General features: G+C 46.6%; 1 protein-coding gene across 4 annotated transcripts in view; it reads left to right on the top strand.

The window, feature by feature from the left end:
* LOC135396799 (B-cell lymphoma/leukemia 11A-like) overlaps positions 1 to 25,801 on the top strand; it is a 279,520-nt gene that overhangs the window by 211,803 nt on the left and 41,916 nt on the right. For all 4 annotated transcript variants that reach the window (XM_064627985.1, XM_064627987.1, XM_064627984.1 and 1 more), the window contains one exon: positions 15,503 to 15,979. In XM_064627985.1, the coding sequence (XP_064484055.1) occupies positions 15,503 to 15,979 (477 nt within the window). The remainder of the gene's footprint in view (positions 1 to 15,502; positions 15,980 to 25,801) is intronic.

Raw genomic sequence — 25,801 nt, 5'->3', positions numbered from 1 at the left:
CGCCATTGATTGTCTAAATTAAGCGAATTAATGTAAATTAATTAATTAATTAATATTATTTGTCTAAATTAAATTAAAATAGGTGTCTAAATTAATCAACTCGCTCGCGTCAACGCTATTTTAGTTCACATTCTTTTCAGCGCACTAGCCTGTCGCTTTCAATCAGATAATAACAAGGTATAAGTTATCATTAATTAACACTAATATTAATCAGCGTTAGCATTAATTATCGTGTACAACAGCCTGCTGTGTTATGCGATCAAGATGAGAGCGTCGTGAAAGCGCCGAAAGCGAATCGCTTCAATCGCAAAGGTATATAGCAGCAAGTCGCCGCGCCTCTTTGGCCTTCTCGCCTTCGTGCCTATATACCACAGCGCCGCCAAGCTGACACACGCACGTTTTCCCTTTCTTTCTTTCTTTCGTTGAAACGTGCCCGCGAACACATTTCCCGAGAGCAGTCTCCTGGACATAAAGCACGGAAGACCACAACGACCGTAATTGCCCACATCTAACGCTCTCGCAGCGAAAGACCCCCACAAAGACAATGCAAAAAAGGGGACGCGTGGCCATATTTACAGGAGGGTCCCCGCAAAAGGTGAATCCAGCCACATCCCTTACGTAAAACGCACGTCCGGAATGTCCAAACGGACTCGTGTGGCTATAGGACGCATACGAAATGCGCCAAACAGTGGAAGAAGGTGCTTTCCCGTGTACAAGAGAGACACACGGTGTTTCGGGGGATATCTACGCGACCGTCTCGTTTCGTGTGAAAAATTGATGGTTGCGGGCCGCGGGTGTCCGCTTTGTATGCATTACTTGGACGTGGAGGCGAATGGAAGGTCGTGATCCCGGTCTCTGTGTGAAAGGCGATACGACACACATATATGCACCATCTTTCTTTTTTATGTATGTATGTATATACGTAGGTGCGTTGAACGAGGTTTTGCTGCCCAGCGTGGCTGGATTGCTGCGTGCATGCAAAACCTGATGACGTTGCTGCCAGGGAAGGACATCAAAGAAGGGCGAATAACAAGCAGAGGTAGCAAGATGGTTCTTCTTTTTCGTCTGACTTCTTAGCGTACGTTGTCCGTCTGGCTTTGAAGTCAGACCAAGTTGCATAGTTGAGAGGTCAGAGCCGTCCTGCCTGTGTTACTTTCTGTCCTGCGCTTCTGTTTGGATGCGCTGATACACCTTGTGCTAGAAGTCGAGCTTCTGAGTCAGACCTTGCATAGTTTTCTGATATTTTTTTCTGCACTTCTCGGAATTCGTTTTGATCTCCTTGTTATTCTACTCTCTCTTTTTTCTTCACTTTTGCGTCATTACTTACGCTCCTTTTCGTCCTGCTTTGCATCTGCCTTGACTTTTTACACCCGCTATCGTCACTAGATGTCAGGCCTTCAATTACGGCAGGAACGACCTGCAGGCCAGCCATACATCTGCACCGTCCTTGGATTGTTCCCGCACGCAGACAGGCGTCGTCCAACCCTATCCAAATTGGGATCATAACAATACATGTCGTAACAAACAGACGTGGCACTTAGGTGTGTACACGTTAAAGTCAGTTCTTGGACGCACGCCGTGCTAAACTGAAACCTGCGTGGGTAGACAGCTATATTCTTCGCAGAAGACTGTCCAGTTTCTTCGGAGACGCCTCCTCCTCGCTACTCTATATGTGTCCCGCAGATGGTACGCCCGTACCGTGACGTGCTGCCACGTTGGGCCTCGCGCATTTTACAGGGGTACCCGTACCTTTCCTTTCTTCCTCTCATTATGTGAAGTCTGCGGTTTGTGGTCTTGGTTGTGGAACGCAACGTTATGTAAGCACCTCGTCCGAGAGACTTCGTGTTGATATTAGAAGGTTGCCAGCCTGCGCTGGCAACCTGTGTGACGCAGCATCCTGGTAGGCAATGTAGACGAAGTACAGGATCGTCTTAGTTTTCAACCTGGTGAAATCTTGTCGATACCTACCGACGCTTGCCAGGGCCTAGAACTTGTTATTCCCCTTTCGTCTTATTGAGTGTCTCTGGACGATTCACGTATACTGATCCATTAGCTGCATCTCGTAGATATACGCGTCTCTATCGTGTCACGGCGGTCTCAGTGGTTAGCGTTCCTCAGGAATGATCAGATCAATAGAGCTCGGGTATTTGATTCTTGGCCCGCACTCGCACCTCACCCGCACCGCATCGCACACGCGGTCTCCTAATCCGCACCCGCATGAGTTTTCGTGGAGCTACCCGCACAAGAGGGACAAAGCGGGGTAGTTTTTACATGTTCATATCGGCCTACCGCAGCAACTCCTTGTCCGCGTCCATTGCTGTAGTAAGCCGATATGGGCTACCCGCACACGCATCCGCGGGTCGTGCGGGTATATCCGCAGACCCGGGCGTGCCGCCGTGCGTAATGTCACGAAGATCCGAAACGTCGTCTGTGGAAAGTAGGCATTAGAATTCCCCTTTCGTTGAGTTAATATATAAATGCGAAACAAATACCCGGACAATGCACGTCCGGGCACCCGTCCAGGGATTCGATTTTTCCCTTTTACAGACCTTGTCATTCAGACGACGCTTTTGCACAGATACCACTGCCATGATGGCATCATGGCGATGCTCAGGTATCCGTCAGAAAAGACGCAACGCCGAATTTCTTCAAATCTACCGCTGAAGGACATTTCGCGAAACAGGGCGTCCTTCCGAGATTGCGTCACTTATTAGGAGAGAAGCGAGGCAGGAAATCGGAGACGTTGTGTGAACGTGGTTGTCTTTCGAAAAGTGCGTGCACGTATCAGTTTCTCGAAACAAACGGGTAGTTTTATAAAATCGTCATCCCCTGCTCGGCGGAAGAAATTTGAAACTTCGTTCAAGTCAACCAACTGTTGCTGAGGTTTTTGCATGATGCGCAGTGTAGCAATATTAGACGTCCGGAAGGTTCTCATAGCACTCTAAGTTGAGAAAGCATTTTGCTTGTGCATTTCGTTCAAGTAACTAATGAAGTTAGATAATGTCACAAGTTACTTCACATCTGCGAAGGGTCTTTCCTAAAATCGGGTAACAGTTGCTGCGACGACCAAGTTTCTCCAAAGAACAATTCAGTTCCATTCAGCGACGTTTTACGCCTTTCAACCTTTTTGCTCCCTCTTACTTCCTCTATCGTCGTTCGGGTAAAGCATGCAGGTAAAGCAAAGCCTTCTCGCCCCCTCGCACCGTGAAGAGGATCTTTCGACACTCGCAGAAGCTCTTTAATTTCGACTGCCTTCCCCTTCAATGCCTTAAAGAAAAGCATGATACGTAACGCACACTTCATTTCAAAGCCTCTTTCCAATTCACCCTTTCCACTCGGAAACTCTTCCCTTCCCTCCGTATACACTTATCTGTATACTTTTGAACTTTAAAGGCGTGTCTGGCAACCACTTGGAGAGATAGGGAGGTATAAAATGGGGCGGAAAAGGAGTAAAAGTTGCACGCACTAATTGCAACCATGGCTCCCGAAAAGAGGAAATAAACCGGAGTAGATATTGAAAGGGAAAATAGGGAAGGGGTGGAAACATCTTTCCACAGCCGCGCTGCTGTGCTTGCGTGTCAGTTCAAGCTGGTGCTTCGCTCGCTTTCCCTGTCTATGCGTGGATCTCGTCGCCGGAGAGAATGGGCTTTTTCTTGCCGATGTGGTCTTAGGTCGTTTATTAAAAGCGCCACTCGACGGCGAACCTTTCAATGTGCGAGTGCGAGCTGATAGTGCACGTGGATCGGTTGGTGAGGACTGGTGATGCGTCTCCCGAGGTAAGCATCTGCGTCCTGTGCGAGAGGTGAGATGCGGTATTCGCTGAGATAATAGTATAGGTAACCACCGAAAGATTGTTCGAAGGCGAGTTTCAGATCAGCCTTTTTTTGTTATCATATAGTTGGAGAGAATGTATGCCTGGAACGAAGTAGGATGGTTTGTTATATCATCTTCGTTTAGACGTTGCGCTTACGTTGGTTACGTTCACTGTGAATTGGATTGTGAGAAATGCTGCAGTGATTGATTGATTTGTAAAAGAAAAAAAATTGATGTTAGTCAATGAGTGATAGTGCAGCTGTGATAGTGCAGCTGTGATAGTGTTAGCGGCAGTGATAATTTGCTTGCATCCTGTCTTGCGCCCCCCGCTAGAGATTAGAATGTTGTCGTCGAATATCGTGACTTCACTTTTAAGACGACACGCCAGACTGCGGGCACGGTAAAGACGTTAGCTGAGATACTAGCGAGTTTTAGCGCATCGTACGCTATCGCCTTTGCGGACGTAAGGGATGACGTAAGGGATAGCGTGGTGGTTCTGCGCACTGCGCGAAGCTCTCTTTATGGTTTGCGCGTGCGTAGAAGCACCAACGGTATCTCTTACGTACGCAAAGGCGATAGCGTACGGTACACTAAAACTCTCTAATGATACCTATCAGTGTCAATTTGTATACTATGGCTTCGATAGCGTACGCGAGCGACATTATGTCACCGTTCTCAGTGTCACCGGTAACGTCTGAGGTCGCCAAGCTAGTTGCTGGTATGGTACAGATTGCTTAGAAAGTTTCCCTGCGCCCTATGCTGAGTAGTCAGCGAAGGTTAAAGAACCTCAGGTAGGCAGAAATTAATTCAGCTACCATCAGCGAGAAGGCATGGCGTTGCTCATGATCTATATATAGCCATCGGATTTAGAGGATTTCTCTCCGTTGGAGCTGCCCGCGAGGTTTCGGGCGTATAATTTACTTTAATTTAATTAATTTAATTTACTTAGTAGCTAGTTTCAAACGAGATTCGCCTTGGTTCGCAAAGGTTCGCAGACTGGGTCTTTCTCGTGAAAAATTTAAAATGCTGCGACTGATATAGCTTTTAAAATTGAAAATGTATGTTTGCCAGACATGACAAAAAACATTGGTTTGGCTAGTCAGTACAAGTTCACGGTGAAACGAGTGCAGCACGGATAGGGACCGAGAAAAACCACAAAGGTGCTCACTAGTAACTATACGGAAAGTTTACTGAAAACATCAGTTTTCATCATCTGGACATCAGCTGGAAAACAGTGTATAACCACTACCACAGAAAGTGTAGTCGAGGTTGTAATAATGAATCAAACCTATCAAATCTATCAAACCTACCCCTTATGTCGCCTGTCTGCGTCTGCTATGGAATAGTTTGAAACCGCATGTTATGAAGACAAGCCACGCACGGAAAAACACGGTTGTTGTCTGCCGGCGTCTCAGTCGTGCCAGCAGGGGGCTCGCATTATGAGTTTTTCCTTTACAGGTTTCCAATCCGAGTTGCTAGTGTAATAAATATGCTATCGAACATAGAAAAACACAGAACGTCATAATCTAAGCATGCGACAAGTACATGGTTTTCGAGCCGTAAAACATATGCTTCCGCTTCCGGTAAGGAGATCGGCGCGGTGGAAGTCGAACTTGTGCGAACTTCTTGGAATTTTATTTTCTGAAGAAAAGTTCAGATTTCGCGAACTTTTGCGAACTCTAACCTCGAAATGCTCACGACATCACTAGTGTTCAATTCCATTCACATTTTTAACCCCACACCAAACTGTAACGCCCAAAAAATTGCGTGGAATTTCTTAAGCGTTAGCCGCACCAACGATCAGAAAGATTCAATTCTATGTAAAGAAAAAAAGGCTCCTTCTTAGTACGCAAGACAGCCCCTACAACCTCCTCGCAGTACGGCGTTTAATTGCCGCGCTTTCGAGCTGCAAGTCACGCCTGGAAGGCCAGCTTTCAATTAGACCGATCAGTATCGAATCACATTCAAACCGCCAAGACAGATCGAAAACAGTCCCCGCCAAACGAAGCGGACTTTCCAGCCTTGTTGCGGTATAATTACGAGGAGACCATAAGTACGCTTGCGAACCGTACGAAGCCACGTATACCCAGTTATTTCGAGCGTCTATATATACGTCGACCTGACCCTATACGCGGCAGCCTGTCTCATTTGTGAACAGTTATATTGAATTCTATTGCGGCCACAGCGTTTACAGACCCGACGCTAGTTAAGAAGCTCTCAAGATGATGGTGGGGTCGTTCGAAATTCGTATTTGTAGGACAGGAAGCTGAATTTTCCGGCTGAAAAGTGGTACCCATTAAGATGGAAATTGCCCCCCCCCCCCCACACACACACACACACTTCTGCGACGTCTTAATGCCGTACAATTGCTGAGTGTGTCCAGAATGTTCAGGGTCTTTGTTGTTGAGTTATATGATAACGTCTGTTACGTTTCCAAAAGCGCTGATAAGACATGCATTTACATTGGCTATGCTTCTTTTATTTTTTTGCACTTCCGACGTGTGTTGCGCTTATGTATCCCAATTGCAATAGAGCAGGTACTGCCTTTAGTGGGTGCTGAAAAGTGCCAAGCTTTATTTATTATTTAATTCTTCTCTTATTTATTACTTTTCTAATCTTGGGTAGCAACTGAGCTGCAAGTAACTTTAACTATAACTAGATACTTTAACACAGTTACCACTTTTGGTGAAAGTAACTGCCAAGCGCTACTGTCAAAGCGGTATACGCTGAATGACGTTCAGGATGCGAATGTGCGTTCAAGTTTCCCTACTTGATGACAACATACACACACTTGACAACACACACTTCACTACCAACACATTTGATGGCAATACACGCTTGATGACAATACACATTTTGACCTGCCACACACTCACGTATCGTCCTCTCATTAGTTTTGTTTTTGGAATAAGTTTTTAGTACGATCTACGCAGCTGCGTCAAGCAAGCTCATCGACGGTGCTCACACGGCATATTCCTATCCCGAAAGGCGCACTGGTTTCTTTCGGACCTGCTCATGAGAGCATTCAGCCTGTGAGGAACACAGAATGGGTCCAACAAACAACAACAAATAAGTTAATGATAATGAATGGGGAAATTCGCCACATAAGGTGCGGCCCACTACCCCAAGGCACAATGTGCAGGATGAGATGTGTCCTGATGATGAGGTGATGAACGATGCTAAATAGGGTCGATAGCCACCAGAGTGGGGTCCAGATAATTGTTGACATACAGGCTTGCAGGAACAGGTCTTAAGTCCAATCTAGATGCGTTCTCTTTCTGGCAGTAAACATTAGCATCACACACGGAAGGTATCCAGCCTGCTGAACGAATGGTTATAAATACAAGCGAGTTGGTGGCGTAGATCCATCTACAACGAAAAAACCCGACACTGCACGAACACGAACAAGACCTTGTTCATGGGCATTTTTCCTGTTGTCACCTGTCTCGCATTTTTTTTTTGTTTTTTGTTTCCTTATGTACACCCAAGCGTGATTCATTGATTTGTAAAAGAAAAATCAATCCAAGCGTCTTGTATTCCCGTTCCTTTGTTGTTATCTCCTGCTATTCTTCACCTCGTCTCTGGGCTGGAGCCCACGTGGCCAGGCCTTACTCAGTATCACCTTTCTATTCCTTCTACCAGATCAGCGTCTCCCGTCGTGCTGTCTCCTTAGTGCTCATCATTTGATCCACCACCCAAACAACAGCCTCGCAGAGCCTTAAACAGATCCGCAAGGTGAACTGCAGATTCTTGGTTCACCTGAAGGGACAACGTATATACGTACAGTGCTGTAGAAGGACAATTCTAATGACAAAAGGTCCATAGGCAGTAGGTGTCACGTGGGAAAACCACTGCCCTGATGAGGCAATTATTCGCTGGAGGTCTCGGACCCTCAGAGTTGCCAGATGATCGTAGAATCCCGGAGGAATTTCGGAGACATTCACAACGTCAGGGAAAGAGGAGAGTGTCGCATCATTATACAGTGGAAGGATGGGGACCGCGTCTGGATTACGACCGTATTTTGGAACGTTTAAAGGATAGTATACGGGGTTCTGTGGGTGAGGTGAATTAACGTTTCGAGGCCTTTGGCCGTATAATAGCGGAAGTGACGCGTGGGTTGGCATTTTCCGCACATGTGCAAATGCTTGTGATTGGTGGGTCGAATAATGGTATGTTTCCGTAAACGCGAAGTTTCTGAGTGCAACTTCAGTGCTTCGACCTCATCCTGCCCATTGTGCCTTGGGGTAGTGGGCCGCACTTCATGTGGCGAATTTCCCCATTTATCATCATTAATTTATCTGTTGTTGTTGTTGTTTCAGTGCTTCGATGTGCCCCGATTTCTCGGTATTTCGCCAACCTGTACGCGGTACGGGTACTTAAACGTGGGAATATATCGATAACGCTATCGATAATTCCTCAACGTTGTGCCACATTCTGGAACGCCCTCGAGCGGAATAGGTCTATCTGTAAATAAATAAATATGCAAAATGTAACGAAGGGACTCGGAAGCCTCGGAAAGTCCCACGGCTCTGGTTTTTTTTCACGTTTACTTACTATTTCCATTTTCATCACATTCCATACTATCATCATAAACTAAATATCCTCATAAACGTATATATATAGAGAGAGAGATAACGTCCGATAGGCAGTTTACGTTTCCACTTGTAGCCGCACCATGTGATCGCGACAACATTTTATCGTTGTTATCACGCAAAAGCTTCCTTCTCATTCATTCTTGTGCAAGACAGAAAACTCCATCGCCACTTTAATCTCACATAATACGAGTAGTTGTTTTTATCAGGAGTCGCCGCTACCACATGTTTTATCATATCACACCGTTTACGCGCGCAGCCACTTATATCGACGCCGCGTTTCCAACGCACTCTCCAAATGGAACTCTGAACACAACACGCCCAGCTTCGTCATGCCACCGCACGCGCATTTTCCAAAGGCACACCTAGGAATAACGGAGTTCAGCTACAGAGAACATTTTACCGCCGACAAAAGCCGATTTGTTTGCTCAAACATCCCCCCTCCCCAAGTAGTTCTCTCACTCTGCCCTTGTCCACGAAACACGGATGTCTATATTCAAGACGAAGGCATGCCTTGACTGGCGGAGAAGCATACTTGGTCTACAAAACGCAACTTAAAGTGTTATTCCTTTTTTCACTCCAAACACAGAGTCCGTCGAAGGATATTCGTTTTTTATTTGATTTTCACATTCTCTCTGAAAGTGTGTCTGAAGAGGTGTGGGCCGGGGATTTAAAGATAGCTACTATCCCCGAATCGACGTGATGGACACCTTGGAGAGACTGCATGATGCCATTCGAGTGGCAGGAGGATTGTAGACTTTTTTTTTCGCATTTCCGCCAAGTTTGGCGGGCTGCGCGCATTGACGTGGAAGCGCGCGGTGTGGAAAGTCCATTGCGTTGAAGAAGATTTTGAAGGATTTGAAAAAGGGAAAAAAAGGAAAGAAATCGGCCCTGTCCGTCGATGTCTTTTATTCGGGCCCTCGTTGTTTACGGCTTTTATATGGAGTCCAGGACGCCGTTTGGAGCTTTGTGGATGATGGAACACTTAGGAGGTGTATAATGTGATAGCTGTGGGCCTTTACAGATTTGCGGTTAAATACGGATATATTGCAGACGTGTGGGTGCTGGAAACTCGTTTTTCCCGGAGATGTGTGTATTTAGGTGAGAGTGTTGGTCATGGGAAGGGACATTGAGCGAGCGTCTTAAGAAGAAAAGAGTCTATTGAGAGCTAGTTTATCTCTTTGAAGGCTTTGAAAAGCGCTTGTAGGACTGGATTTTTAGCGTGCACACGAGGCTAGATGAAATGATTCGGTTGAGAGTGCGAAGCAGTGTAACGGAGCTTTCTGTGACTGTTTTTAAACGTGTTTTAAAAACGTCCAATGTGATTCCTTGGTGATGCAGCTGTTTTAAACTTTCCTTTTTGCCATGTCGTTTCTTTTATGCCTTTCAGAGCATCGCTGTCGTTGTTGCACACTAAAAGAACACGAAAGTATACACTATAGCGATCGCTGTTGCGAGATCCAAGACGGTTGCAGAGGTTATACCAGAGGCTAAACCGGCTGAACTGCAGCAAATATATTGCGCTAAAGCTACACGATTTCGAGCCCATCCAAAATGTGCCGTAGTTTAGTCGTCGGAATAGTTTCGGGAGGAAGAGCGTGCAAGGTGATATCTTTTTCTCCTTTTATTCTTTCGTTCTGCCTGTCGGAACTAAATGATGACGAGCTCGTGAACGTCAGCCAGTTGGTTGCGGAAAGTTTTTTTGTTGAGTAAATTATAAGCTACTTGTCAGGAGTGTTCGGTGTCGGCTGCCAGGTGTTCGCGTCCTATTCGCTCCGAGATCGAACGGTGTCGGCGCGCTGCGGCGAACAGAGAACTACCACAGTGTGGACGCGTCGTCTCCTTTTACACGTTTATTCCACGTTCAGTGCAGTAGGCGGAGCATTGGGGAACCGAACAGTATAGTACCATCGCGGCACAAGTGATGTTCCGGCGAATATACACTAGAATTACGGAAAAGAACCATCAACTCCGACCACCGGCCCACGTGTTATCCACACTAGAATGGTGACAGTGTCGCTTCCTATAGGTCGATCTCGCAGCGAATACACGACCTCGTACCATAGATTCGTGACTGCGTAGCTTATAGGGTCTTGCACACTCTCGCAACCAGGAAGGGCGTTCGGCCGCAACAACGGTGGTTACTTTTTGTCTATCCTGGGCAGAGGGCCTCTGGAAGACGTCATCACCACGGCAGCGGCGATGTAACAGTGTGGCTGTAACTGGCAAGGCCTTTCTGTTGTCACTAAGCCCTGATCGCCTTGTAATAGCACAGCTCTCGGGCACTCAGCTGGCAACACTGCCGTTCAGTCGGCGTGGCCATACATATAGCCCGAACGCCGGTTACCAGGGCGTTTCCGTGCTGAAGACACGAATATGGTCGAGCCAATATAAACGACTGCTTTACCATTCGAGTTGTTTGGATACCACACGAGTACTGTGCGCCTAGGAGGCCCGTCTGAATTTACAGAGTGACTGTTTCCTTACAGTTTCTGGCATGTACAGTGAGGTTTTCTGGCTTTCCACGCATACGGCCGCAATGCTTTGAGCTACCGAGTATACAGACCTCTTGAAGAACATGTGGGACTCTGTAGTTCCGCGGTCTCTCGGAGCGAGAGTGCTACCGCTCGTCTACACTTCCACGTACACTGCTACTTCCCTTCTGACCCCTCGCTAGACTATATACGCTTTTCAAGGCATCACTTAACACGTACGGTGCACATCTCATGCACATACATATCGTTTAAACGCACTCGGCGTCTTGGTGCATGCATTACACATCTAATCAACAGAACACGACCATGTTATGTAACGTGATGTGATGTAAATGTGTGTGTGTCTGTGATGTAATGTATTGTGGTATGTGATGTCCATGTATAAGGTGCTATGTAAATGGCATGCCTACCTATCTCAAATACGATCATCACTCTCCCATCCGGATAGAGGGGGAAGGGAGATACTGGAGGCTGTCTGCATAAAAGAAAATGACAGTAGTATCAGCCACCACGAATGTCAGCACAGTTCCCCCTGAAGTCTGTCCAGGACGAATACTAATCCCCCTGTCCAACACTCCTTCCTGCTGTCCTCTCTCCGCCTGTCCACATCTCTACGCCGCTCATCGCCACAGTTGTTTCGCGGCGCTAACACACGCAATTAAAATAAAATAAAATTGAAAGTATCAGCCACCCGTCTGTCGAGTTATCGACGAAAGAACTGGAAGGAAACGGAACAGTGGAAGTCGTCAACATAAGAATTAATGTTCCTGCGTAAAATAAAGTCAGAAAAGTAGGCGATGTCAAGTTGCCGGGGGTGAGTAAATCAAAGAGTGATATTAAACGGTAGGAGCAACTTATTTGTTTACACATGGTAACGAGACTTTCGTGCACGAGACTGCACTTCTTCAGTTTACCTGACGAAGTTAACCTGAAGAAGTGCAGTCTCGTCCACGAAAGTCTCGTTACCATGTGTAAATAAATAAGTTGCTCCAACCGTTTAATATCACTCTTTAAAATAAAGTCAATTCACTAGAAAACGTTTGTGTCGTGCGCGTCCCGTTGTCCCGGTTTTTCACGCTTTGTCAGTTCACAACCACATAATCATTTCATATCCAACATAGATAACACACAGGCACTCTATAGGAACAGAGAAGAAGCGCCGTCGGAGTCAACAAAAAACAAATACTTGTAACAAAAAGGAAAACACACACATACACAAAAGGCAAGAGCTCACTTCCGCTTAACAAGCGGACCATTTCGGCGCAATTCGCCGCGCAACTAACTGTGTGAACATGCTTTTAAGTGTTTGTAATAGCGACGTAGTGCGTTATCGCCCATTCTTTCAAGTCGGCTTCGCCACGGTGCTGTCCGTGCTCCTTGCCGACCGCTTAATCTTCCCCGTCGCATGTCGTCTGAAGCGACCAAGTCCGGCGTTGGACATGGGAGACTGACCACGATCAGTGTCCAGGAAACGAACGCGTGCGACTTTTCTACGTACCGTTTCATTTTTATTTAGTTTTGTCTTTTTTCCTTAGTTTTTCTTTTTTTTTTAGTTTCTTCTTAGTTTTTTTCCTTACTGCCTTACACAGCGTGCAGGTCTTAGTACGCGCGTCGATGCATGCAATACAAGTTCGCGCCAATTTCTCATTTCATTGTCTGTTTGCGAAAAGGAGGTGTTGCACAAGAAAACTCATTGTTGTAGGCTCTAAACTGTAGATTAGTTGTGATACAAGTCGCCGCGGCTTCGCCTTATGTCTGTGGAAGTGGGTAGCTCAGTACGTGTATTATCCACGTGATGCTCTTTCTATGTTTCTGCTCACCTTCGGAGAGATACTTTATGTAAATACTTCATTTGCCACGGGGGGCGTTACAATTCTTAACTCGTTAGTTCTTCACAATAGTTGACCAATTCAAAACACTTTACCCTGCTTGAAAAAGGGAGAGAAATTATGATGGAGCATTTAGGGCTTTTCGTGGCCAGTCGTGATAGGAGTGACGCATCCTCATCACATCCCCATTTTTTTCTTCATCATCACCATCATCTCACCAGGAGCGACGCCTGTGGGTGATCGTCCGTATTGTGCGTTAAAGTATCAGTTCCTCAGTATATTTAAATAGCATTTATTTTGCCAAATTGCAGCCAGTTCTGAAGCGCAGATGTCGATAAGAAAAAGAAGAAAAAAAATTGAAGAAGTAACATCATGAACATGCCAGTATTGCACTTCACCGCCGTTATCGGTAGACCGAAAGGTAAAATAAATCACACCCAAAACTCTCTGGCGGAACGCAGTCGACTCTGACGTCGTGATCACGTGGTACGGAGAAGTAGTAGCGTGGAGGACGGGCTGACGAAGTGGGGAAAGAGTGCGTCAAGTGGTGCGCAATCTCGTTATGCACTACTTGAGATGTACAACAAAATAAAAATGAAGACGTCTCGGTGCCTATACTGTGAGTGGTACGCCTCAGGGATCGTATATGGTGAGCGAGGTTATGGTTCGTATAACGCAAACCTGGCCATAATTTCAAACATTCCGTTACAGATGGCTATGGGAAGATGTCGAGTAGTCTGTCTGCCTGTGCGCACTCTAATAAAAAAGGAGCAATTTTACACCTTTTGGGGACTAAATGCATTGGCACAAAAATGGGTCCCTTCAGGGACTAAATTAATAAGGGACTAAATGAATGTCGTTTGGACTGCATTTCACGTTCTGTCCTAACCGTCTTATGTACATAACTCATGTGCATTAATGAAACTACTTTGAATTAAACCGTCAACCATGATATGTCGAGTGATATATCTTGCAACGTGCATATAGGGCACAATTTCACAACAAAGATCCGCTGTTTCTTACTCTATGTGAGTGGGAAATTGCTAAGTTAACTAAGTTATATATAGTCTTATTGCATCAAATTGACGAATAGCACATATTTACGCAGATTGTTGCATTCAGGAGACCATTTACGAAGTTCAGTGATTATTTGAAGTCCTGGGGAGTAAATTTCAGGGGCAGGGGACTAAAATGGGGAGTGATTGCAAACTAGGGGACTAGAAGCTGCAATTACTCCTCACTTTACTCCTTTTTTTTATATTGCACTTTATACTCCCCTTCAAGCTACCTTCAGGTTTGAGGAAAGCTCATTATTCAAGTAGATAACTTAGAGCCTGAGTTATCAAAGTATGTTCGTCACCATTTTCCCTCTCACGCAATGTCCAACACAGAGCAGATTCTCCTGTAACAACTATTCTACCTATTCGACAACGCCCGCCGATTTTGAATACTGTGCCCACTAATATCACCGAGCACGCTAAGACAATTCACAGACAGCCGCAACCGTTCAACTATAGAGCGCCGTCCAAATCTGCATCCCCGAAAACCGCACACACGGAGTTGAGCAGTGTCGAACAGCGCTATACTTTGGTGCTTACAGGACCATATGGCGGTGGGTGACTCGATGTGCCAGTCAAAGACTCTCACGGCAGAATGGCTGCAGCCAGTGAAGCGTCTCAAAAGCGACGGAATCCAATTCAGGACGATGAGCATCAGTGCGTTTTGCGGAGCATATACTCGCGTCCATGCTCTTCTGAATGGCCGTCATGTGATAATGTCGGTCTGCAGGTTCGGAGACTGATAAGAACTCTTTGTACGTCATGGGTCACCGGGGGGGGGGGGGGGGGGGCATAACCTTTGTGTTACATGAGCGACGTAACCCAATACGGAGTCATCCTTACAATATAGTCCGTCCAACACTTGAAGTCGGGATGGTATATGACTGTTTTCTGGGTCCGCTGTAAAGTTTTGAAGTGATGTGAAATGAAGCACAGTTCCGCTCTGAAACACTGCCACCAGATGGGTTATGGATGTCCATACGTGTGGTTTACTGAAGAATACTTTAGTGGAACACCTGTTACGCGGTGCATGCGTTATGTAGTTAATGATACAGGGTATGTGTTGCATTTTTATCACTGCCGTACCGGAAAATGTATTTACGGTGCGGCCGTCGAATCATATTACTGAGCCAAATATACTATCTTGCGCATCAATGATAGTAGGTACGATATCTCACGATTCAGAGCAAGAGCCCAAAGTTAGCTAATAAACAGCAGTAGAACTCCTCAGTTTCGTACTCCTGTTCTGTCTTATGTAAAAAGCAATAAGGAATAGTGAAAATCTACTATTCCTATCTAGTTTTCGACATTGTAATTGACCGCACTTCTAAAAGAGAACTTCATCACATAACACGCCGAAGGCCTCCACATGGTCCAAAATGATGCCGCTATCACTCTGGATTAATGGAAAGCACGGGGCCTACACTTTTTGTGATAATTAACATAACTGCATAAGTGTCACACACACACACACACAAAAAGAAAGAAACGCACACATTCCATTTTCAACAATTCGGAGGAGATAAGTAATGTCACTCGGGATGTCTGTTGGCTAGGAGCACGTTATGCGGCGAAGTTCTGCTTTAAGAGTGTATGAAGAAAAAAAAAAATAATACAAGAGATATCTGCTTCTTTCTGCGATATGCAATCTGTACCGTTCTTAATACTGATCGTTAAACGAGATTATTTGACCGTGTTTCACTCTCTCGTTACAGCCGAACCCGAGCACTTAGTGCAGGACTTACTGTCGTGTGGTGTCTGCCAGAAAGAATTCGCACTCGCAGACATCGTCAAGTTCATCCAACACAAAGTTCACTCCTGCAACAAGGAGAACTGCATCCTCTTCGACGGGGACGACGGCGGCGCCGACGGCTATGACAGCGACAGACCGGACGGCAACCCCGTCCCGCACCGGAGGTCCTCTTCCGGAGGACCCCCGCCGCCCACTGGAGCGGCTGTGCCCGGTAGGAAGCCGCACCATGGACTGTTGCTCCACGGGAGGGCGAACCACCACAGTGGAGGTCTGGACCTCGCGGACAGGCTCAAGGGCACAGACTTGCATAAGGCATCCAGGGGGGGACACCAGGGGGACAATGGGGACGTGGGTGCGATGCACCACTGTTCGCGGTCGCCGGTTCAGGACAAGAAAAAGGCGACGCTGGTGGACGCCGAGGTGAACACTACCTACACTGGTGAGTGGAATCTCATCTCAAGACTTGTTTCGTTTCCTGATAAAACGCAATGAGAAACAGGGTGTGCAAAACGACGCGTTTGCCCTACTTCACCACGTAGCACGCTCCTAGCCAGCCATCATCCTGAATAGCATTGTTCTCTCTCCTGATTTGTTGAAAACGGGAGGCGTACGCCCTTTTGTGACACTTATGCAAAAGTTAATTGTCGCAAAGGGGGCGCACGCCACACGCTTTAAAAAAAATCCGGAATGATATGACGGTATCATATCGTGCAGTACCTGCAGCGTCTTACGTGGTGAAGTTCTGTTTTTAAGACTGTTGAAACAGTCCCGTCAAGCCTAATGGAAATGCTCTATGGCGTTCGGCGGAATTAATGCTAGTCTCCGGTCACAGTGAGCCCAACTGCTCAGATATTCCACATGGAGTATTGTCCAATAACGTTCCAACATTGCAATAGACCTCTCCTTGTTTGTAAACAAATAACGTCATAGTGTTCGACAGCGCCACCAATTTGGTAGAGTTGAACTACGCTCGAAGGTAAGGGCGAACAAGGTCGCGCCCGAAAGCCACGGTCTTGAGGGGGTTACGATGGCCCCTGAAAGGGACGTGACCTTCGGTCCTACTTTTCTTTCAGTAGGAGGCAGCGAACAAGTGCCCATTCGTGGAACCCAGCCCTTCCCTTCCGATTTGTTTCGGTTTCGGTTTCAGTTTGTCTACCAACGTCATGATGACGTTTTTCGGGTAGAGGTCGATTGAGCACCTACCAACTATCACAGGTAGAAAAGCATCTACCGCAAATGTTGTGATCCCAGGTCTCTAGACTTACACAGCGCATGAGACTCCTTTCATAAGCGCAAAACAGCCAGTTCACTTACAAACCCTCCTCCGTTCATAATAATTAAACTGACTTTAGACCAACCACCACAAACTGTCGTGGATACCATAAAAACCCTCCCCGTATACGCGCGACTGCATCATATTTTTTCGCGCACACTTGGCTCACACCCATCCGTGCCGTCCCATCCCGAAAGCCACAAGTTAATTTATTACACGTAGCGACGTTACGCCTCAAGCTAGACAAATGAACTCGGCTTTCTTTTTTTCCGCTCTATCTGCACGTAATAAAACCCAAACGCCCCATAAACACGAGCACTTTTCTTCGAAGTTGTTTTGGAATCACTGCGGCACCCCTCCCAAGTGTCGTTTCGCTTCGCTAAGCCTCGTTTCAAAACAACAACATCCCTAGTGGCGTTAAAAAAAAAACAAAAAACGAAAACAACGAAGAAAGACACCGTCTTATTGCTAATTCCAGCAACCGCTAATCCAACTGCGGGCAAATTAAGATTCATTATCCGCAAGCTGCAGACGAGTTGGATTTTTTTTCTTTTTTTACGACAAAGGAGCTCGTTTGGTATACGTTTAATGTATTCATCTTGAGCGTGGTTGGGGCTACTTTTTGTTGGCGTTGTTTATGTTTGGTGAATCATAAGAGCAATCTAACGTTCTTTTTCTTCCGTTCCCCCGTTCGAGGTTATAAATGATGGTCCACGTGCAGTGGATTATGGGTGCGGAACTCGAAGCGAGGTTACAGCGGGCGGATTAAGGTGGATTGCATTGCTGATGTAATGTGTACCTCGTGGATTCTTTTTAACCTCCTGTGGGTGCTAATGCGTTACGCGAGTGCTTCTCAACTTGCTGCGTTGAAACATTATTCATCCACATTACTATTAAAAGAGTTTTGGATAACACCGACAACGTGCAAGGCTGCATGGCATGCCTTAGGAAGAGAGACATTCGCGTTTTTTTTAGTCATTTAGGCGTGGTGTTTTCATCTTAAAGCAGTAAAGGAAGGAAGGAGAAAGGTTTGAAGAGAATGCAGCGGTTGTTATCTTTGGAATGGTTGTTCCAAGTTTCAGGCAAATTGTTCAGAACTTTTTATTTCAGCCCCATCGGGTAGTAATATTTATTACTTTCCGTTGTTGTACCACACCGAAGCATAACCTAAAGCTGAGCATGCGTGCAGATCGTAGTTAGAACAACGATGAAGGAAAAGAGTCATCCACATATTTTTGTCTCAAAGTGCAATCCGTCAGTTCTCACGACATCAACTCTGCTATCTTCAAAGATAAAAACTTTCTTGTCGCCTCATGATTATTCTCTTCGTTTACAATAAATACTTCGAAAGCGAAAAGAAAAGCAACTGCACTTTATTTTAATGCTGCTGATTGGTAAACGCGAACCAGTGAATTCGCGCGCCCTCAGATCTAAGCGTCAGAGTGCACGATACACTATACCACCATCTCATCGTCATGCGTGTTCTCGTTTTATACCTCACTTTTTTTTCTCTTTCCACATACATCAAACGTGGACAGGAAAAAGACACACTAAAACAGTTGCTCGACACTCCAGTCACATCCTCGGAAATGCAATCTCTTTAGCGCATCCCACGCCTCCTTGCAGCACGCGCAAAAGCTCCACGGCAGCCGCCACGTTAGGCTTAACACACGTGACGTGGAATCGTCGCCAGCTGGCAACAACAACATCAACTCTTACCTTTTTCTTCTTCTTCTTCTTCTTTGTCTGTCTCTGGATGGATTTATCTTTGGAATTGTCGTCGAGCGGCTCCACTTTGCGGAGGAAACCTAATAGAATGCGACACTGTAGTTTCCAGCAAGCGTACCGGAGCGAGGATAAATACAAGCGGTCTGGCAACCCCGCGTGTATGCAAAGGAGACGCAAATTGAAAATTCAAGATGGCGCGCGGTGGCAGAAGAGTTAAAAACAATTGGCATGCGGTGCACACGGCGTAAATAAAAAGAAGGGGGGCGAGGGGGAGAGTTAAAGCCACGAGGGAAATTTCGAAGTTTCGGCTTCAACCTGACTTTTGAAAGAAAAGGTACGGTGGTACCCTATGTATGCTAAGCATCCGCGCTTCTTTTTTTTTGCGATTACTTTGAAAGCCCTCCTCGGAGATATTGCGTTACACTAACGAGAAAATGCGCAAGGATTGAACCCGCGGCTGAATATTTTATTCTGCATGCCTGACTTGTATTATGCGAAGGGGTTCTTGGACGGTATAGTTTGCTACGGATGCACGGGAACGGTGGGGGAAGCAGTTGATGTTGAGAGAATGTCTCAGGCTCTTCACGCCGATTGTAAAAGAATGTGGGTGAGAATGGATCAATAGATATGGATTCATAACGTTTTTAAATGGTGTAGCATTTGAGTTTACATCTGGCTCGCTTCACCTTTCTGGATACCATAGGGCTTCGATCCTTATTGTGAAGGGGCTCAGTATTTCATTTCCGCATCACCACCAGCAATGGGGTAGAGTATCGCCCCCTGGCGATGAAACTCCCCATTCATCATCTCACAATCAAGTTGTTGTTGTTACAACCGGCCTCGGTGGCTCAGCGGTAGCGTGTTCGCGTTCTGATCCCGAGATCGCGGGTTCGAACCCGGCCGAGGAGGCCAGTAACTTAGTGGCAGGGTACAAGTTGCTTAGACACGCCCTCTTCCTCGAGGGACGTTAAATACGGGTTGCCGTGTGACGAGCTATCATCGCACGCTAAAGGACCCTCAGCGGGACAAAAGAAACCGACCGCTGTGGCGTCTCTCATGATCTCAGTTGTCTCGCGAAGTAAACCCCCGATTATTATTATGTTGTTGTTGTTGTTACATCTGGCTCGAGGCATTTTTGCTGGCCATGGTCTCGCCTGTTCTGTCTCAAGTTGAAATGAATTTAGTTGACTTGAAAGAAAATGAAAATGAAAAATAGCGGGGAGAAGTTGGCCACCCGACCCGATGAATTCTGCTACTGTCCCAAGCAGCACAATGTACTGAAAGTCGAGTGCAATAGGGGTGGACGGGTAGGTGGAAGGCGTTGAACAGGCTCCTGCAACTAAAGGACGTTGATAAGACACATACTGTCCACCCCTATTGCACTCAACTTTCAGTACATTGTGCTGCTTGGGGTAGTTCTTGGCCGAACCCGACTCACACGTACCAAAAATGGAAGCTACAGAATGTAGCGCGTGATTAAACTGACTACTATGTAAATCATATCACGACAGGAACCACAACCGGAAATGTGGTAACATCAAGGTGTAATCGCTCGAATAGCCGGTCTATGATGCAGAACCATGTTTGATGATAGAGATCACTCCTGTTTTTGCCCTGGCCCGTCTTGATATAGCCGACCCCGTTGACGTCGTGAAAGTGCTGGGCGAATGGCCTGCGATTCATCGTCAGGGTGCACAGCTCTCACTCGTCACTTTCGTTAAGAGCATAGCAGAGCTCTCGTCTTTTTAGAACGTATTTCTTTATTTTATTTTTTTATTTTCTAGATTTGTAGCGGCTTGTTCCTCGGATAGCGGGCACACATCTCCATATTTTTCATCCTATCATTATCATCATCATCATCCTGTTTTTGCGTTCGCACATAAGAAAGAACATTTGACAGCCATGACTTCACCGTGTAATCAGACCAATAGATACATGAAACTGTCGTTGTGATTCCTACAGTCTTAGAAAAAAAAAGGGTGGAGAAGTTACACCTTTTAGGATGTAATAGTTGTCGCATATGTTGTGCCTAAAAGGTTGCACAGTTCTACCTGCTGCATACAAATGATAGGGTTACCGCTTCTGATTCGGTGACCGAGGGGGGCGTACGCCTTTTGGTAGCAATTTGAATATATGATAATTGCATTTACACCCCTTTTACACCCTTTAACAGACGCTATGTTGACCTAGGTGATAACTATAGAAATTACCACCTTTTCACACCCTTTTTTCTTAGAGAGTATATCCATTCCTGTGGAGATATTACTCTATTCAAACTTCCCATTCAAGCACGACTCCTGCGTTGTGTAGTATAGCAGTTCCATTAACGCCATTAGTTCAGAATCGTCCGCAGCATAGGTATACCCTTCAACGCATGAGAGTTCAGAACGTACGATGCTCTCTTCGTGAAGCGGGGCTCACTTGAAGACCTTTATAATGTGCTATGTTAAGTTTTACTCTCGTAGCTTCCATTTTGAGTACAGGTCACCAGCTCCCGTGGCATAGTGGTTAGGATGATCGCTTTTCACGCCGGGACTGGGAGGCGACACGGGTTCGAATCCTGTCACCCGCTGTGCTGTCTGAGGTTTTCCCTGGGTTTTCCGGAGACTTTCCAGACGAATCTCGGCCCAGTTCCCCCTGAAGTCGGTCCAGGACGCATACTAACCCCTCTGTCCCCACTCCTTCCTGCTGTCCTCTCTCCATCTGTCCACGTCTGTACGCCGCTCATAGCCACAGTTGCTTCGCGGCGCTAACACAGAACAAAAAAAATTGAGTACAGGTCAACCATCCACGCAAGTCGCCCTGTTCTCTTATTTCCTCATATCACCCCGTATCCATGGTCTTGACGCTGCCCGCAAATGTGAGACAGCCGCAGATGAGCTTGTCCACGCCGCAGCCACCTTCCATTCAACATTCCATGCGCTTTACCCAAGCACATGCCCGTGTCACTTCTCCAGTGTGTAGCCACCGTTGCTTGAGTGTTGGATCAGTTCCGCACCAGCGCCCAGCGTGGGTCCGTATTAATGATAGGGGCTGACCATTTTAAAGGGACACTGCGCTCGCTTCCGGTTCCGTTCGGGCCATTCCCAGAGTCTTGCGTCGTTAGTTCCTGTCGATTTTGGACAAACGTACGAAAAAGGACCCATCATTTACGCCTTTTTGTTGCAACTCGGAAGACTCGATTCACACGTTTTTTCTCTCGTTCGAAAAGAAAGAAAGTAGGTATAGTTCAACGGACCAGAGGTATTTCTCTCGTGAGCCGGTGCGGGTCTTTCCGCACTGTTTTGCGCCGCAACCTACAGGGACTCTACTGAACTGTATAGAGGTCATTTCGCTTACGTCACTCATTACCGTAATTTCACGCGTATAAGCCACACCGCCGATAAGCCGCAGGACCCGTTTTTAGGAACATTTTAAAAATGTTCGGGCAGATAAGCCGCACTCGCCGATAAGCCGCGGGCAGTACGACCTGACTAATTTGTGGGACAAAGAGACCATAGAGAAGGCCATAAACCCTTTGGTCCATACTCCGGGATCGGCAAGATGTACAACAAAGGAGGTCAGTTCTAGTGTTCTACCAAGATCGGACTGCCCTTGTTGCGTGTTTTTCATGGATCGACGGGTCAGTGGCCTTCCAGAAAACATGAATCACTGTCACCGCTTTCGTTAAAGCTGCTTGGGGGAAGGAACCAGGATGGTCAGTCTACTCGAATGTTGACGCGCCCCTGTTACACATTGTTTGTGCATTGGAAGGGCGGTGCTGTTCCAGAGACACTGTCGGCCCTTTCGTTAAAACCAGTGTGCGGGGAAAATACCAGGGAAAAATAGTCATCAGATAAGCCGCACCGCAGAGCACCCGTGAGAAAAAAAAATCGCGCATAAGCCGCAGCTAATACGCGTGAAATTACGGTACTGGAATCGGCATAGGCTCGACGACGCAACGGACGAATCCCGTCCCTTTCCTATTGCTGTCAAGTTAACAAGATACGTCACTCCGCGAAGAGAAGTTTTTAGAAACGTTTTAAAGGGGTTGTGGCGCTTTGTTGGATGCGGTTTGTTATAACGTGCACGCAATTATTTTTGCATATGTAGTATTGTGCGAGATGTAAACCCTCGAACACACATACAAGCGTCAAGTTCTGATGGATCAGCTGTCAGCAGAGCAAAATCTATACGGCCATTCCCATTAGTATTGTCGGGGTTTTTCCTGGGTTTTTTCCTCAAACGCTTTCAGACGTACGTGGGCACGCAGGTCCCCTAGAAGTCGGCCCAGGACGCACATTCCCCCAGGGCGTCAGTCGTGACGTTGCCCGCCTCTGTGAGGCCGACAACGGCGAGCCCTTTCACACCACCACCAGGTCACCCAGGTTCGAACCCGGGCGCCGTCTGTGCTGTCTGGGTGATTTCCTCAGACGCTTAGAGACAAATATCGACACAGTTCCCTGTGAAGTCAGTCGCACACTGTCTCCCCCCCCCCCCCCCCCCCCCGTCATGCGATACTCATGACGCTGCTCGCCTGAGCGTGACCGACTGCGGCGAGCAGTTCCACCGCCACCACCACCACCACCACCACCACCACCACCACCACCACCATTACCACAACCGTCTGACACGCTGAAGGCGAACCATTGCACGGTACGTTACCGTTATCACTCTTCGTTTGTGGAGAGCGCGGGGCGTACGCCTTTTTATGACAATTAACATAGCTACACGAGCGTCACTAAAAGCCGTACCCGTTTTCAACAAATCAGGGGAGAGAACGATGTTATTCGGGGTGATGGCTTTGCTACGGGAGCGTGCTACGCGGTGAAGTTATGCTTCAAGAGTGTGAGGTATAAGGTACAGAGCTGCAATAACAAAGACAGCTCGAAAGCCGCCATGTATTCTAACACTTAAAAAAGAAAATAAAGAAAGCCCCGGAGAAAGGTAGATTATTGTCGCCATCAATTCCAAACACCTACCGCTAAAAAATAAACATCTAGAGAGAGAGAGAGAGACATCCTACAAATTTAAGAACCACTCCTCCGCCATTTAAAATCTCTTTAACCCGCTTCATCCGACACTTTTTGTTTCATCCGTTTTTATCGAAAGGAGCCACCGTTATAATCCATTCTCTTCCCGCAGCCACCAATGTTTTGATACGCGGAAGGCCCGTTTCATTGCCAAGGTCATCTCTTAATACGCCTGGGATGGAGAAAGAAGAGAGCCTGACTAAATTGATGAGCGCAAAGTGTATAACACCACTCAGGCGAGGTTTTTTTTTTTTATGAAGGCCCGCTTCATATTACGATCTCTCTCTTTCTTTCTTCCCGCTCATTTGCATGAGGGTATGTTTTGTCTCGCTTAACGCATTCAATTTGTTCTCTGACTGCTCGCAGACGGAGTATTTAAGATGAGCACGTTATTTTCTCTTCTGGTTCAATATGTTCTGCCGCGGAAGTGGTTGTTTTTGCTTTGTGCGAGTCTGTTTTCTTGCGGTGTGTGAATTTTGTACTTTCCTTTTCGCGTTGTAATTCGTGTGGACGGCATCGTTTTTCAAGTGCTTTGTAGATTCGAGGTACACGCCGCAAACTTCACTGCAAAACCGCTCCTCGCCACACCATCACATCGTTCTCTCCCCTGATTACCCCTGAAAATGGGAGGCGTACGACTTTTTGTGACACTTATGTTAATTGTCACAAAAAGACATACACTCCGCGCTTACCACAAATCAGGAGCGATAGTGGTATCATCTTAGCGCAATCAATGTTGGCCTTATCAGCACATCCTATACACCGTTTTCCCGTGGACGCCGCCATATTGAAAGCACAGTGCAGTCAAGCCGGGGAAGCATGTTGAAAGCTGTTTACCGCACATGCCAGAGAGAAGGAGAGCACACGTGTTGTATGCTTCGTCCATGGTATCTCTTTCCTCTTTGCTGGAGTGTGCTGGGTGCGAAAGCGCTGGGCGCGAGGCTGGCCGGAAAACGGTGTATATGTCCTACACTCTTCAAAATCAACTTCACCGCACGTTCCTAGCCAAACCATCATCCCGAATGACGTCGTTTTCGACCCTGATTTGTTGAAAACGAGAGGCGTACGCCTTTTTTGTACCAGTTATGTACTGCATAACACAAAAAGGCGTACGCCTGCCGTCCTTCGGAATGATGGTTGGCTAGGAGCGTGCTATGCGGTGAAGTTCATTTTTAAGAGTGTACCTTACTGGAGCTTTTGCAAGTTAGTATTGTGTCCTTTGCAGTACTATTCTTATTTAAAATCCTGTCGTAAAGCAAAAATAAAGCTTATAAAACACTGTAAACCACACCCTTCTGCACCTTTAGCGTCCTATTCAACTCAAACAATTCCACCGTCAGCCACATATAGTTTCTGTGCTCAGGTACTCGCCGTACTCGCACTTAAGAGGCGCCACCTACATTCCAAGCACAGAACTTCACCGTACAACACGCTCTGCGCAAACCGTTGCGCCCAATGATACAGTTGTCGCTTCTGATTTGAAGAGAGGGCGGGACGCGCGCCTTTTTGTGACAATTAAAATCTATCCAAATTGCCACAATAAACCATACGCCTCGTATTAAACAAACTACACTCTTAAAACCTTAACTTTACCGCATAGCACGCTCCTGGTCAGCCATCATCTCGAATGATATCGTTATCTGACCTGATTTGTTGAAAACGGGAGGCGTGCGCTTTTTTGTGACACTTATGCTGTTCATAATTGTCACCAAAAAGGCGTTTTCAACAAATCAGTGCAGATAATGATACCATTGGAGATGACGGTTGGCTAGGAGCGTGCTATGCAGTGAAGTTCATGACTAAGCGTGTAGGAAAGAAAAAAAGAAAAAATAAATCTGAGAATGACTTATCAACGTTGAAGGTTGCGTTGTGGCCCCCACTTAGGAATTGTGGTACGAACACGGAGATGACAAAGCTACTTCAAGGCCTGTCTATCCACGCGAAGGCAGTTTTATGCCGCACGCAATTAGACTATAGGGCTCCTGAGATGAGGAAGAGAATAATTCGGAGTGTTCCGTCCTGTGCGCACTGACATTCTGTATTCCAGAATGCCTTCATAAATAAATAAGTTACGAGAAATAAGACGTACGAAGCGAGAAAAACCCTCAACCAAGCATTACTACATATAGGACAGAGCAAGATGGCTTCGCCGCAGTATGTGTCTTATTGAGGCAAAGCCACCTTCGGTACCCGTTCCGCCCGCATCCTGTCAAAGGCGCTACCCCTTTACCATGGACGCTGCTCCGTG

This window comes from Ornithodoros turicata, chromosome 6, assembly GCF_037126465.1.
Source record: "Ornithodoros turicata isolate Travis chromosome 6, ASM3712646v1, whole genome shotgun sequence".
NCBI classification, from domain to species: domain Eukaryota; kingdom Metazoa; phylum Arthropoda; class Arachnida; order Ixodida; family Argasidae; genus Ornithodoros; species Ornithodoros turicata.
This window is presented reverse-complemented; position numbering and strand designations above follow the sequence as displayed.